The sequence below is a fragment of the Bufo bufo genome, chromosome 4 (assembly GCF_905171765.1).
Source record: "Bufo bufo chromosome 4, aBufBuf1.1, whole genome shotgun sequence".
Lineage (NCBI taxonomy): Eukaryota > Metazoa > Chordata > Amphibia > Anura > Bufonidae > Bufo > Bufo bufo.
This window is the reverse complement of record NC_053392.1, coordinates 163,675,228-163,689,479: the sequence shown is the minus strand read 5'-3', so window position 1 is coordinate 163,689,479 and position 14,252 is coordinate 163,675,228. Positions and strand designations below refer to the sequence as shown.

At 42.5% G+C, this 14,252-nt stretch overlaps 1 protein-coding gene across 4 annotated transcripts in view; it reads left to right on the top strand.

The window, feature by feature from the left end:
- DOCK10 (dedicator of cytokinesis 10) overlaps positions 1-14,252 on the top strand; it is a 374,360-nt gene that overhangs the window by 62,099 nt on the left and 298,009 nt on the right. For 2 of the 4 annotated variants that reach the window (XM_040428072.1, XM_040428069.1), the window contains exon 1: positions 8,946-9,150. The exons of the other annotated variants lie outside the window; for them this stretch is intronic. In XM_040428072.1, the coding sequence (XP_040284006.1) occupies positions 8,989-9,150 (162 nt within the window). In that variant the 5' untranslated portion in view covers positions 8,946-8,988. Of the gene's footprint in view, positions 1-8,945; positions 9,151-14,252 lie in introns of those variants that run through there. 4 annotated transcript variants of the gene reach the window in all.

The following is a 14,252-nucleotide window of genomic DNA, read 5'->3' as shown; positions in this document are numbered from 1 at the left end:
GTCACGGGAAAACTGCGCGAGTGCAAAACATTTTAATACGTTTTGCACGCGCGTGAGAAAAATCTGCATGTTTGGGTTAGGTGTTGTGTAGCTTGGATTATTTTCCCTTATAACATGGTTATAAGGGAAAATAATAGCATTCTAAATACAGAATGCTTAGTAAAATAGGGCTGGAGGGGTTAAAAAAATAATTAATTTTTTTTACTCACCTTATCCACTTGTTCATGCAGCCCGGCTTCTCCTCTTTCTTCTTTCTTCAGGACCTGGGTAAAGGACCTTTGATGACATCACTGCGCTCATCACATGGTCCATCATATGATCCATCACCCTGCGCCCATGTGAAAGAGGCCTAACAGTGGGACCCACAGCTATTGGACATTTATGGAGTATCCTATCGATATTCCATAAATGTCTCTGATGTGGAAAATCCCTTTAACAGTGCTGTTCCACGTTAGTCTGCCCACTATTCATGATGGAAACCCTTGCTAGTACTTTCCCTCACTAAACTCTCCTGTCTCCAATCTATCCTGGATGCAGCAGTGAAGCTCATCTTTTTACCCAACCGCTACCTCGATGCCTCTGGTCTGTGCCAGTCACTGGTTACCTATGCAGTGTAGAATATAATTTACACTTACAGTACTTTAGCCCACAAAGCTCACCAACACTGCTGTACCTCCTTACATCTCCTCCCTCTTCTTTGTCTGCCAAACTGCCCGTGGCTTCTGTTCTACCAATGATCTTAGATTTCTATGGAAAAAAAATGGAACGCAGCTTACTTCCTCCTGACAAGCAGTGATGGCCAGTTCGCCGTGTTCGCCCGCGAACACATGCGGGCTGCCATCTTAACTCACAAGTCCGGCGATGCACAGGTAAGCCCTTACCTGTGCCTGCCGGTCTGAAACAAATGCGGTCACCGGGAGCAGGCAGTTCCGAGAACAGCCGCCGGGGGCCTTCATCGGGCTGTTCTTGGTACTGCCTGCTCCCGGTAACTGCATTTGTTTCAGACGGGCTCGCGGCACAGGCACAGGTAAGGGCTTACCTGTGCATCGCCGGACTTGTGAGTTAAGATGGCAGCCCGCATGTGTTCGCGGGCGAACATGGCGAACGGGCCATCACTGCTGACAAGCACCCCAAGTAAATCATGTGTTACATGGAAAAGACCTCCAGGCCGGCTCCAAAGTGAATGTGAATAGATTTTCTTCCAGCAATCTCTTGTAGCAAAAAGTAAAACCAATGAACCTTTATTAGAAAAATGCTTTTAACTTGCATTTTTCTAATAAAAGCTCAGATGTTTTTTTTCTTTTTTCTACAAACAGTTGCTGTAAAAATATATATTCATATTGACTTAGGAATGATTTGAGAGTAACATCCTTGATAATCCGAACCTCCCGCTCCCATCTGCCAAGCTGCAAAGGTTTTCTGGATTGTATAACCGCAGACATTCAGGTTAATTCCCACGTCTAAAGCTTTAAGTGTGGTCTAAAACACATATTTTTAGACAGGCCTATCACATTCCCCAATCTAACTTCCTGTTCATGCCCTATATCTGTATCTACCACAGCCCATTTTGTACATGTACCATATGATTTGTGAAGTGCAGCGGAGCATGTTGGCGCTATATTACGATTATTATTGCAATAATAGAGCATAAAACAGTAACTTCAGGCTAATTCATACATCATTGGCTCATGAACATAACCTGTCTATGGTCTCCATGGATAGCACACAGATCCATTGACTTTAACCCCTTGGCTACCAGCGCACATGTACCGCGCTGGATCGATGGGCAAACATGGCGCCCGCTCGCGCTTGCAGCACGCGTGTTTCAAACAGCAGAGACCCGTAGCTGATGACCACGACCGGCAATAATGCCGATCACAGTCATTAAAGCAATCAGATGCCGTGATCAAAGTGAGATCACGGCATCTAAAGGGTGAAAAAAACGGAAGCTCGTGCTTCCGGGCTTCTTACCGGCATCCTCTGTGGCCAACGAAGATGCCTGTAATTGATTTCAATGAGCTGGGTCTTGGTGAAGAGACCCAGGGTATTGAAGCTGCAATTCTTATTTTGGCCAGCAAGTGGAAGGCCAACATAAGAAATTAGCAATTCTGAACAATTAATGGATCTAAAAAATCCATGATTGTTCAGAATTTTTTAAAAAATTGGATTTTGTAGGCTCAAATACAAGCTTCAAAATCCTAAAAGAAAGTTAAAAAAAACTGTTTAAATATATAAAAAATTCAAAAAATATAAAAGTTTAAATCACCCCCCTTTTCGTAAAATAATAAAATAAATACATAAATAACAAAAAGTATAAACATCATGGGTATTACCACGATCGAAAATGCCATTACTATTAAAATATAAAAATATTTTTCCAACATGGCAAATAGCGTAATTGGAAAAAGGGTCAACATGGCCAATTTGCAATTTTTTCATCGCTTCTCTTGCCCCAAAAATTTAATAACATGATCAAAAAGTCACACACACTCCAAAATGGTATCAATAAAAACTACAGATTGTCCCGCAAAAAATGATCCCTCACACAGCTCAGTAGATATAACTATAAAAAAAGGTTATGGGGGTCAGAATATGGTGAATTTTTTTCTCTCAAAGTTTAAAATTATTTTTATACTGTTTAGACATAAAAAAAACTATACATATGTGGTATCGTAATCATACTGACCCAGAGAATGAAGGGCTTGGAGGGAACGCCGTTTTTTTTTCCAATTCCACCCAATTTGGAATTTTTTTCCTGCTTCCCACTACATTGCATGCCATATTAAATGGTGGTATTAGAAATGACAACATGTCCCGCAAAAACAATAAGCCTTCATACAGCTATGTGAATGGAAAAATAAAAAAAGTTATGGCTCAAGGAAGATAGGGAAGAAAAATGAAAACGCAAAAATGAAAAAAACCTCTGGTATCCTAAGGGTTAATTTATTTATTCACAAATCCTTGTTTTTCTGCTGTCCATGGATCATTCACATTACTTTCATCTGTTTTTCATCCATAGAAGTTTGTGCGTCCATGAAAACCACCTACAGAATGCAGATGCCATCTGTATTCAGTCTGTATTTCAATAACCATTGGTAGGAAATGCTCTGGAAATCCCCTTCCAGCCTAGCCGTATAGGTGGAAGATGAATGGACACATGGAGGGCAAAAAAAGGACACACAAACCAAAAACGGACCCATCACAGACATCTTCATGGATGAAACACTGTGTATTCACTGACATCAAAAGAATTTGGACATGTGAATAAGGCCTTAGAATATAGCAGCAAAGAGATACCCGTGCTCAGGCATAGACCCAGGGCCGGCTCCAGGTCCATATGGGCCCTTGGGCGATAAATCTCAGTGCGCCCCGTTGTGGCATTTGTCAAATGTCACCACGGCATCTGAGAGTGCTAAAAAACTGGAGCGCGGGCTTTCTGCTCAGACGCGCCTTTCCCCAGCGGAGATCAGGGAAAGCACCCTGTTCTAAAAATGAGCCACAGCCTGTACTAGGCTTCTAGGCTCATTGTTAGTATATCCCAGTTCAGGCCACTAGGTGGCAGCACTAAACTGTGATATAGTGATTTCTATAGAGAATAATGGAGCAATTTCCATTATTCTGTATAAGTTGCAATCTGATGAAAAGTAATTTAAAAAAGTGGTGATGGATCATGTGACGGACCATGTGATGAGCGCAGTGACGTCACTCACAGATCATCAAAGAAGAAGAAAGAAGAGAATCCGGGCTGCGCGAACAAGTGGATTAAGGTGAGTTTAATTATTTTTAAAAAAAATGTAACCCCTCCATCACTATTTTACTAAGCATTCAGTATTAAGAATGCTATTATTTTCCCTTATAACCATGTTATAAGGGAAAATAATAAAGATCGGGGCCCCATCCTGATCGTCACCTAGCAACCATGTGTGAAAATCGCACCGCATTCGCACTTGCTTGCGGATGCTTGCGATTTTCACGCAGCCCCATTCACTTCTATGGAGCCTGCGTTGCGTGAAAAACCCACAATATAGAGCTTGCTGCGATTTTCACGCAACGCACAAGTGATGCGTGAAAATCACCGCTCGTGTGCACAGCCCCATAGAAGTGAATGGGTCCGGATTCAGTGCGGGTGCAATGCGTCCACCTCACGCATTGCACCCGCGCGAAAAACTCGCCCGCGTTTTGGGCGGATCCGTCATGGATCTGTAAAAACGGATCCTTTACAATAATACAACCGCATGCATCCGTCATGAACAGATCCGTTTGTATTATCTCTAACATAGCCGCTTTGGACCGCTTATGAGAGCCCATGAAAGCCAAAACGTGAGTGTGAAAGTAGCCTAAACTGTGTTCTGAGTTGAAGCCTCACTACACTGGGCGACTGACCAGGCAATTATTGGGAATGAACCATTCCCGGACATTTAGAATGCTTAGATTGCACAGAATTGTTCACAATATAGAAAGCAGTTTTCTGGTCAAGTGTTTTAGCTAACTACCCACATCCCCAGACCACACTGTTACATGTACGGTATGTATCATTACCTGGGTACTGCTGAATTATTTGTTAAAATCCTTGCCATTAATTATTTTTACTTTTTTAATGAGTTGAGGGTGATGTTCGGGTGTCATCTAGTCTTCCATATCAGAAAATGTGGTCATCTACTGCCTAGTCTCAGGATAGTTAATATATAATTGGTAGGGGTCAGACTCCTAGCACCACCACTGATCAGCCATAGGAAGGGACCATGTAGTTTGAGCAAGCGCTGCAGCGCGCTGTGACGGCATGTCCATCGGTCACATGACCTTTGTGCGGCTTAGGCTACTTTCGTACTTGCATTGTTAATTCTGGTATTGAGATCCAGCAGAATCTCAATACCGGAATTAAAGGGATCCGTTTTGATTTTGCACATCAGGATGCGTCCGTTCCGTTAGGATGCGGTTATGTGAAATCAAAACTGAAAAAAATAAACTGATCCGTCACTAAATACATGGAAAGTCAACGGGTGATAGATCCGTTTTTTTTTAGGCTGCTTAAATTGTTTTCCGTGTCGTTTTTTCCAGTTTTTATGACCGTTCACAAAATGGAATGCCACCGGAATGGAAGACATCCTGAACGGATCTCTTTCCATTCAGAATGCATAAGGACTAAACAATACCGGAAAACAACAACGCTAGTGTGAAAGTAACCTTAGCCTCATACAGTTGCAATACCATTCACTTCCACTATACCGTGTACAGCACTGTGATAGGTGTACAATGCATAGGCCACAGTGTTTTTCCAAGAGCTACGGCCCCTTCAAACATCTGATCATTGGGTATGCTGGGGCTCGGACCCCTACGAGAAGCATTCGGTTACTCAGAATAATACAACCACTTATCAAAGATCCTTTACCTTGAATAAACCTGGGATATTTCAAATTGTACTTTTAATTTTATCTTTATAAATTTTTATTCGGAACATTTTTGACAGACATTGAAACATAGGGAGGGGTTGACAGCTGTGGTGCTTAATGTTATCTCGAATAACTCTTTTAGTTTTACTAAGTAGTTGTATGTAGATGGTAAGTGCATGCAGTAGGCAAAGACCAGGTTTATGTGCAGACATGGGATTGTTTTCTTTAGGACCGTCTCTAGAATACGCACATCTGTCCCAGTATCCGCTAGTATTTTACTGTATAGATATGAAAATCATGGCCGGTTACGGCTGGCTTTCCTTTTTTGTGGTATTTGTACCAGAATTGGGTTTTGTCATCGTGTCTGGGAATGTGACCCTTACGTCTATAGATAGTTGACGCTGACTGTGATTGTTTTGGGAAAGCTCATTATGTGTAGCCTTTGTCAGCAATGCTCTTATTGATTTCCAATGCTTCTATCATATTACCGTAGTGTTTGATGTCCAAGAGCTTAGACAATGTAAACATGTAAAGCTTTTTTTGCACTTTATTTATGGCTGCGCGGTAAAATATGAGCATTTGCAGCTTGGATTACATAACTGGCTGTTTGTACAGATCTATGTGGAAAAAAATCTATGTGGAAATGGGGCCGTGCCGCAGATTTGATAAATTGTGCAGATTCTAAAATGAAGCCATTGGACTTCGGTGAAGCTAATCTGCGTGGGATCTGCATTTCATTCCATGGCAGAAATCTGAGTTTCAGCTTTTATCCTCATACTCCTACTGTTGAGTAGATTTACACAGTACTAATTTTGGCCATACCCTTAGAGATCTGGCTACTGGATCAGATCAGTTTTGGCAAATACAGAAATGGTCCCTGTACTGTCCACAGACTTTATGTAAATCAGCATAAATAGTACATATTAATATACAGATCTTTGTAATATATCAGAGAAAAATGCTCCCACCTCTCCCCTCCTAAACTAGCATTCTATGCTGCCCGCCTTGAAAGACGAAGAATTGGATTACATGCTGCCTGTAGAAGTCTAAAGAGAAGGGAAGGCAGAATGAGCTGCTACAAAGAGATGCAAGCATTTATGTCTGATAATATATATTACACAGTTTCTTATATTCAAATGTATGCCTAGGTTCACATCTTTGGTAAAGGTTCCTTCACAGATTATAGCAAAAAAGAAGGAATAATACCACTGGTATTTTGTTCAGCAGAATGATGGAAACCATAATAGACCACATTATAGTCAATGGGCCTATTAGGTACTGTTCATGTCAATGATATGCCGTATCTGGTGTTTCTGTTTATTTTCATTTTTCTGTTCTTATACTGGAACAGAAAAATGGATAATGTGCCGCATATATAAACCTAGGCTATTAATTTATGCAACATTTGTTGAAAATACAGTGACCATTTAAAGGGGTTGTCAAGGATTTTTATTACATAGTTACATATGATCTGTACTCAGGATAGATCATGAGTATTTGATTGGTGGGGATCCAACTCCTGACACTTCTCCCTATCGGCTGTTCTGGTGAGCACTACGGATTCTTCATAGACCAGTGTTGTCACGTACCTCTGTCACATGGTCTAGATCGAGTTCAGTCCCATTCAAGTGAATATGTCTGCGTCGCAATACCAAGCACAGCCAGTATACAATGTACGGCGCTGTGATGAGACCACGTCGTTCACCAGAGCGCCATGCCTCTTCAAACAGCTGATCGACGGGGAGCCAGTTGTCATACCCCCGCTGATCTGATATTGATGACCTATCCTGAGGCTAATTTATCAATATCTAAATCTCGGGCAACCTCTTTTCAGCAAACCCCTTTAAGGTACAACACCATGCTGCAAACTTTGAATATATTTGTGACTTTAAATTGCATTACTGCTCTATACAGTATACACATAAATCTGAGGTTCTTATGGCACAGCGGCTTAGGTCCGCCCTCAGTGCACTTAACTGCTCATTTGCATATGGAGTAAAAGCACTTTTGTATCATTACATTCAGTTGAGCTAGCCCTACAAGGCACTGTGCCTGGTTTAACATGGAATTTCCTGGTCACAGACTCCCCGGAAGTAGTTAACCCACATCCTTCTACATACAGTCCTGGCAGGACTGGGGGGAGAGTTATGATCCTCAGAGTGGGCACTTGCAGGTATAACGCAGGCTGTCAGCTGCCCACTATCGATCAACATTAATCAGTAGTAGCAGTGTTCTGACAATATTGTGTCAAATTTGTATTTTCAGAAACTTCTGACAAATGTTTAACAGGTTTCAGCTTTTTCTTTTTAAAAATCATTGTAAAAGGGGCATTCTGGTTACAGAAAGTTATGCCCTATCCCAGCGGTAGGACTCCTACCGATCACGAGAACATGGGCTCAGTGCCCCATTGAGCCCCCACAATGGATGGAACGGCTGGTCGTAAATGCACGCCGCCACTCCATTCATTTCTATGGGAGCTCCGGAGATAGCTGAGTACAGCGCTTGGCTATCTCCAGAACTCCCTTAGTAATGAATGGATCGGTGGCGCTCATTTCTGACCAGCAGCTCCATCCATTTCAGGGCTGCTCCACGGGGTGCGAGGCCCCCATTTTTGTGATCAGTAGGGATCCCAGCGGATTGTCGCGCGGCCCCACACATCACTGATGAGCAAAACTACTCCAGCCATGGAGAGGCAAAGAGTAAATGCTACTAAAAAATAATGGCTGTCGAAAAAACACTCAAAATTAGACCAAAAAGGTACAAACAACAATGATAAATGACCCCCAGTGTTGTCCTCATTTGTTTAATTAGGGCATGATACCTGACCGCAGCAAGGCCACGTCGCAACCGCTTCATGACTGCGCTGTGAGGTCATGCTCTCCAGAGCAATTTTCTAAATAAGCTATCTGGACTTTGGGGGAATCAATATGAGTAGGGTGCAACCGTTACCGCCAGCAATGCTGAGGATTTATTCACTGAAATGTTTCCGACTGTTCCTTTCTTCTGAATGGAGCCTCCGGAAATCCATGCACATCCGTAATCACGTATGTAACGTACGTTCCGCATATGCACCTACTTTTGCCAGGGTATTTTTGAATTCCCAAAATCAGTTTAGGAGAGAATTGCTCATCATCCAATTCCCGTTTTTAGATTAATTCAGAGCTTTAAGGCAACTGTAAAATGTAACATTTGGTCTTCCCTGTTGCTTCTTTATATGAAAATCAGACCATTTCCTGCATTTTCCTTTTGGAAATGCATTATCTGAACACGTGATTTTAATAGACGAAGCGTGGAAATGCAAGTCTTTTCTCTGGAAAGGAGAAAACAGGAAACCTCGGTCTTCTCTCCATTCCAGAATTAGTTGGAGCCTGCTTCATGCCCTGATGTCTGTGCAAGTGTTCAGTTACAGTGGATGAAGTCTTTTCCTTTAGCAGCATCCAAGCTATTTAGTTGTGATCAGATGATCCGGGCAACAGGAACTGATTGGAGAGCCTGCTGGCTGCAGCTGCAGTGTAGGCTGCTTCCAGGGACAAGGAGCCACTGTTAGACAAACGTAGCATCAACATAGAAGTTATTTTGTGGTCTTCAGGATGCAGATATGGGCTGTGCTGCCAGCATTGTTCTGCTCCAAGCCTTTCGGTCTGTGGTACAGAGGAGCTGTCCTCACATTTGCACCAGACGACAAGAAGATCTGTCACATGAAATTGTGCTACAGGATGATGTGGATGAAATAAGCAGACCGAGAACTCTGATCATAATGGTAGAGTATGCCTTTGCAAACTGTGACACTGGCGGCAGGATTATTTCTCTAGATACAGCTGTGCACGGGGGGCTTAATCCCTGCTGATTTTTGGATGCTTTGTATAGATGTCGTACATTGCTAGGCTTATAGTAAAGCTGTCGACACCTTATGTAACACAACTACCCTTCGGTGGTGCGTGATGTGACTTCTCCTGCCTTAGATGTTTCTCTCTTGTAGTTCTGAATGAATGACATTGAGGTATTGAGTGATGGTGACGTAGGTGATGGGTACAGGTTTCCTATTTTTGGCACTAGGGCAGGGGGGTGAGGCGGATGTTTTTTTTTGAGCATGCATACATTGTGGCACATGTTGCGAGATGTAAAAGCGGTAATCTACAACGTGCAGAAAGAGCTGGGAATGTGCGTTTTAATGTCGCGGGGAAGCCGGCTGGTAAATATTCATGGGCACTTTCAGCGTTTACGAACAGTGGAGGAATGGAGATAACCTCAATGCAAGGCTTTCAGAATCGGACTTGTAAAGGTTTATTGTATGGATACAATGGGCATCATTATTGTTGTGTACACTACGGCACCATCGAGGGCTCGGCGTCGGGTGTATCTGGAATAAAGCACAAGATGCTCTTCTTTTCCAGGGTCTGTGTTGCTGTTGGCCTTTAGGTTAGTGTTGACAAGCAGGCCAATAAAAACCGGCTAAATGGCAGCTAGAACCACAGAATCGTCTTCCTTCGGCCTAGTCAAACAGAGCAACCTGTATTCCCTGCTGCAGAATAGTTCAATTCAAGGTCTGTGCTACACTTAAAGGGACACTACCCTTATAAAGTTTATACATCGTCATTTGCTGTGCAGGTTAGCATCATTTACTGTTCCTCTCTCGTCAGCCAGTCCTGGTAGTCTTCTGCATTGCGTTGGTCATATAAAGGCTACAAAAATGTGGAAACCTTTTAATTAGTGCATCTTTAGGGCCTATGATTTAAGTGTCACTTTAGCAACTCAAGTAGATTTTCTTACCTTGTGGTTGTTTCGTAAGATGTACATTTTGGTGATAGATATAATGGCGCAACACAAAATAATTAGCACAAAACAAGGCTAAATCGCTAGTAAACTGTACTGTTTGCATGTCTTTCCTGTAAAACTGTTTTAGACATTGGGTATGTCTATAAACATAATGGGCCTAATTTATCATATATTTCGCCAGTCTTCTAGCATGAAAAAGCTGCAAGCTGCGTATTTGTGACTTTTTTAACACCACGTGTGTGTGTGTGTATACCTCGTGATTAATTAGGCGCATCCTCTGGCACCGGACTGGTTTATCATAAAATGGCGTACTATGATAACTCAGGGCCAATTTATGTACTTAGTCATCAACTGACTCAATTTTGCAATTCATTGGGCTTTTTTAAGAGGACCTTTCATGGGATTATGTGTTACAAACTAGTATGCTTACCAGATAGGGCGGCCCCTACAGATGCAAGCGCTTTTTTTTTCTAAAATACCCCCCTGTTCCACTGCTGTGTCCCCCGCTGTTTTTCGCACCTGATATGTTAATTTAGACCATAGATACAAGGAGGAGGAGGTTTTCTCAATGGGCATCTCCTTCTCCCTGGCTGTAACGGGGCCCAATCGTAGCGGAGAGCGGGAGAAAAAGCAGCTCACCTTCTCCCTGGCTATGACACTCTCCGCTGTGATTGGACCGCTGCACAGCCAGGGAGAAGGAGACGCCTATTGAGAAAACCAAATGTCTCCTCCCTGTACCGATGGTCTAAATTAACATTTCAGGCGCCCAAAACAGCAGGGTACACAGCGGCGGAACGGAGGGGGGGGGGGGGGGGATTTTAGAAAAAAAAAGGTTCTTGCATTGTAGGGGCCGCCCTATCTGGTAAGCATACCAGTTTGTAACACATAATCCCATGAAAGGTCCTCTCTAAAAGAATATCAAGAAATCTTTCACTCATTTTCTGTATAAACAGTTAGGACAAACAGAAAACCCTTTTTATATACCTCTTTGGGGGATTTTAGGGGTGGACCATCTCAGTCTTAGAATATGCCATCAAGGTCAGCTAGTTGAAGCCAGTTTTTCTTTACTCCAGTACTCTAAATTGTAAAAGCTGGATTCCATCAATTCTCTGTAGTGATGGGAGGCGGCTGTCAAACTGAAGTACACTGATGCGAAAAACAGACACCCAAGTAAAAACAGTATATACATAGTGGGACTGTCAAATTATGTCATTTTGCTTACTACTGACACAAAAATGAGTCAGCCTGCAATGTTGTTCCATTTCCAGCTTTTGCATACTGGAGCCAGCTTATTAGGTGGGAACTTCTGGCTAAGGATAGGTTCGCACTTGTGGCAGGAGTTCCGACAGGCTTTTCCAGTAGAGAACAGCCTGCAGGAGCTCTCTGTGTCAAATATTGCTGGAAAAGAAAAAGTGTTGAAGGTATAAGGCCTCTTTCACACGGACGTCATGGTTTTGGGCCGGATAAGATGCGGGTGCGTCTCGGGAAAATGCGTGATTTTTCCGCGCGAGTGCAAAACATTTTAATGCGTTTTGCACGCGCGTGAGAAAAATCGGAATGTTTGGTACCCAAACCCGAACTTCTTCACAGAAGTTTGGGTTTGGGTTAGGTGTTCTGTAGATTGTATTATTTTCCCCATATAACATGGTTATAAGGGAAAATAATAGCATTCTTAATACAGAATGCGTAGTAAAATAGGGCTGGAGGGGTTAAAAAAAATATAATAATTTAACTTACCTTAATCCACTTGTTCGCGCAGCCCGGCTTCTCTTCTTTCTTCAGCACCTGGGTAAAGGACCTTTGATGACATCACTGCTCTCATCACATGGTCCATCACATGATCCATCACCGCTCATGTGAACAGCCCCATAGAAACGAATGGGTCCGGATTCAGTGCAGGTGCAATGCGTTCACCTCACGCATTGCACCCGCGCGGAAATCTCGCCCGTGTGAAAGAGGCCTAAGTGATCATAAAATTCTCCAAACAAGTTAAACAGTTGTCAAGTTTAGACAACCAATTTTTTGATTCAGCATCCGTATCTTTTGACCTAAATGGAGAGTAGTTACAAAGAACCTAACTCTCTCTCTGCATTGTACAATGGTGGCAATGAACCCTTACTGACACATTTTTCTATAGATTACAGATGATAACAGAGTGTGCCATAATATGATATGCTTATTGTCAATGGTCATCGTGAGTGTCCAAAGTTGACAACCCCTTTGCCTGCCAAGAAAGCATCTTGTACATCCTTGCAGGGTGGCACTTCAGTAACCAAGGACATTTCTCATACGTCTTTGCTACTAACTGCTCTATCTCAGGCTACATAGCAGCTAGAGATATGAGCCATGTCTTCTTTTAAAACCAAGAATCTAAAGTTTAAGACACATGCAGCAGTGAATGTGGACATATGTGGTATGCATTTTACCGTATTATTCATCTTATGCTATATATGTGTCAGCCACAGATTCCCCCCCATACCAGTGTCATCCACAGATCCCCCCCCCCCCATAACAGTGTCCCTGTGTAAAATAGTGAATGACCCCCAATACAGGGGGTGGGGGCCGGCATCTGGTGTTGTAATGGCAGCGGAGCCCTGTGCAGTCACTGTATTCTATTACACCGGGCCACGCTCACTGTAGTATTAATAGGTAACGTCTAGGCATAGGCGCTGTTTTAAACTATAGTAATCCACTGCAGCAAAGAGAAATCCATGTAGTACGGTACTCACTTGAAACTCCTGTAGGCAAGCCAGGCGGGCAGCAGCAGCGTTACGTCGTTCACTACGTCACGCGCCTGCTCCTCCCACTTTATGAATGAAGCAGGATGAGCAGGCACGTGACGTAGTGAATGACGTAACGCTGCCGCCGCCTGCCCGGCCTACCTACAGGAGTTTCAAGTGAGTACCGTCCTACATGGATTTCTCTATGCTGCAGAGGATTACTATAGTTTGTTTTTTTTGTTTTTTTTTCCCTCCATGTCTGGATGAGAGGATTACTGTAGTTTAAAACAGCGCCCATGCCTACACGTTACCTATTAATACTACAGTGAGCGGGGCCCGGTTTAATAGAATACAGTGACTTCACGGGGGCCCGCTGCCATTACAACACCAGATGCCGGCCCCCACCCCTCCTCCCTCCCTGTTGATACACCGCCGGCCGTGCTGTGCAGCATCGCGGTCGTCGATGTATCAGTGTAAATAGCAGTATTCGCCCACAAGACGCACTGCCACTTTCCCCCACTTTTGGGAGAAAAAAAGTGCGTCTTATAGGGCGAAAAATACGGTATTTGCGTAATGACTGATTGATTACACATATTAATCACAAATTCTAATTTTTAATGCAATATTTAGTAATATTTACTGATTATCACTGTTTTCTACAAAATGCCACAAAGGTGGTTTTGCGTGTTTATTATTAAAGGCTATGGACACCTTCCGGACAATTTTTTACATTTTAATTTTACTCATTTTAATTTTACTCATTTTAAGCTAAATCATTATTTTTTCAGTTGGTCTTTATTAAAAAATATTTGGCCAATTTTGAGATACAAAGATCAACAAAAATCTGTCTGTTTGCAGAGTATCACTTTTCAGTCCCATCAGCTGACGGTTCATGTGAAGCCATACATCTGATCTCCTGACCTCATAATCACTCATTTAAGCCATATTCTTCTCAGTTTGATAAGAGTTTAGCTATAATGAGTGTTTATGAGGTCAGAGATAAAGCTTCACATGAAGTTGACCGAACTCAGGAGCAACAGTCTGCAAATAGACTGATTTTTTTAAACCTTGTATCTCAAAAACAGCTGAACATTTTTAATTAAAAAAAACAACTTAAAAGAGGATTTCAGCCTGTAATCAGTAAAATGCAATCACAAAAAAAATGCGTGTCCATAGCCTTTAAGTTGTATTTGTATACTTGGTATGCTGTGTGCTCTCTGGAAATTAAAATTTTGGTAACATAGCAGCTGTGCAGTGTGCAGTCTATACAGTGTCTTGTGGAAATATTCCACCCCCACCCCAGGTGTTTTTTTATGTTTTGTTGTATTAAGACAACAAGATGGATTTTTGGAGGGTTTGTACCATT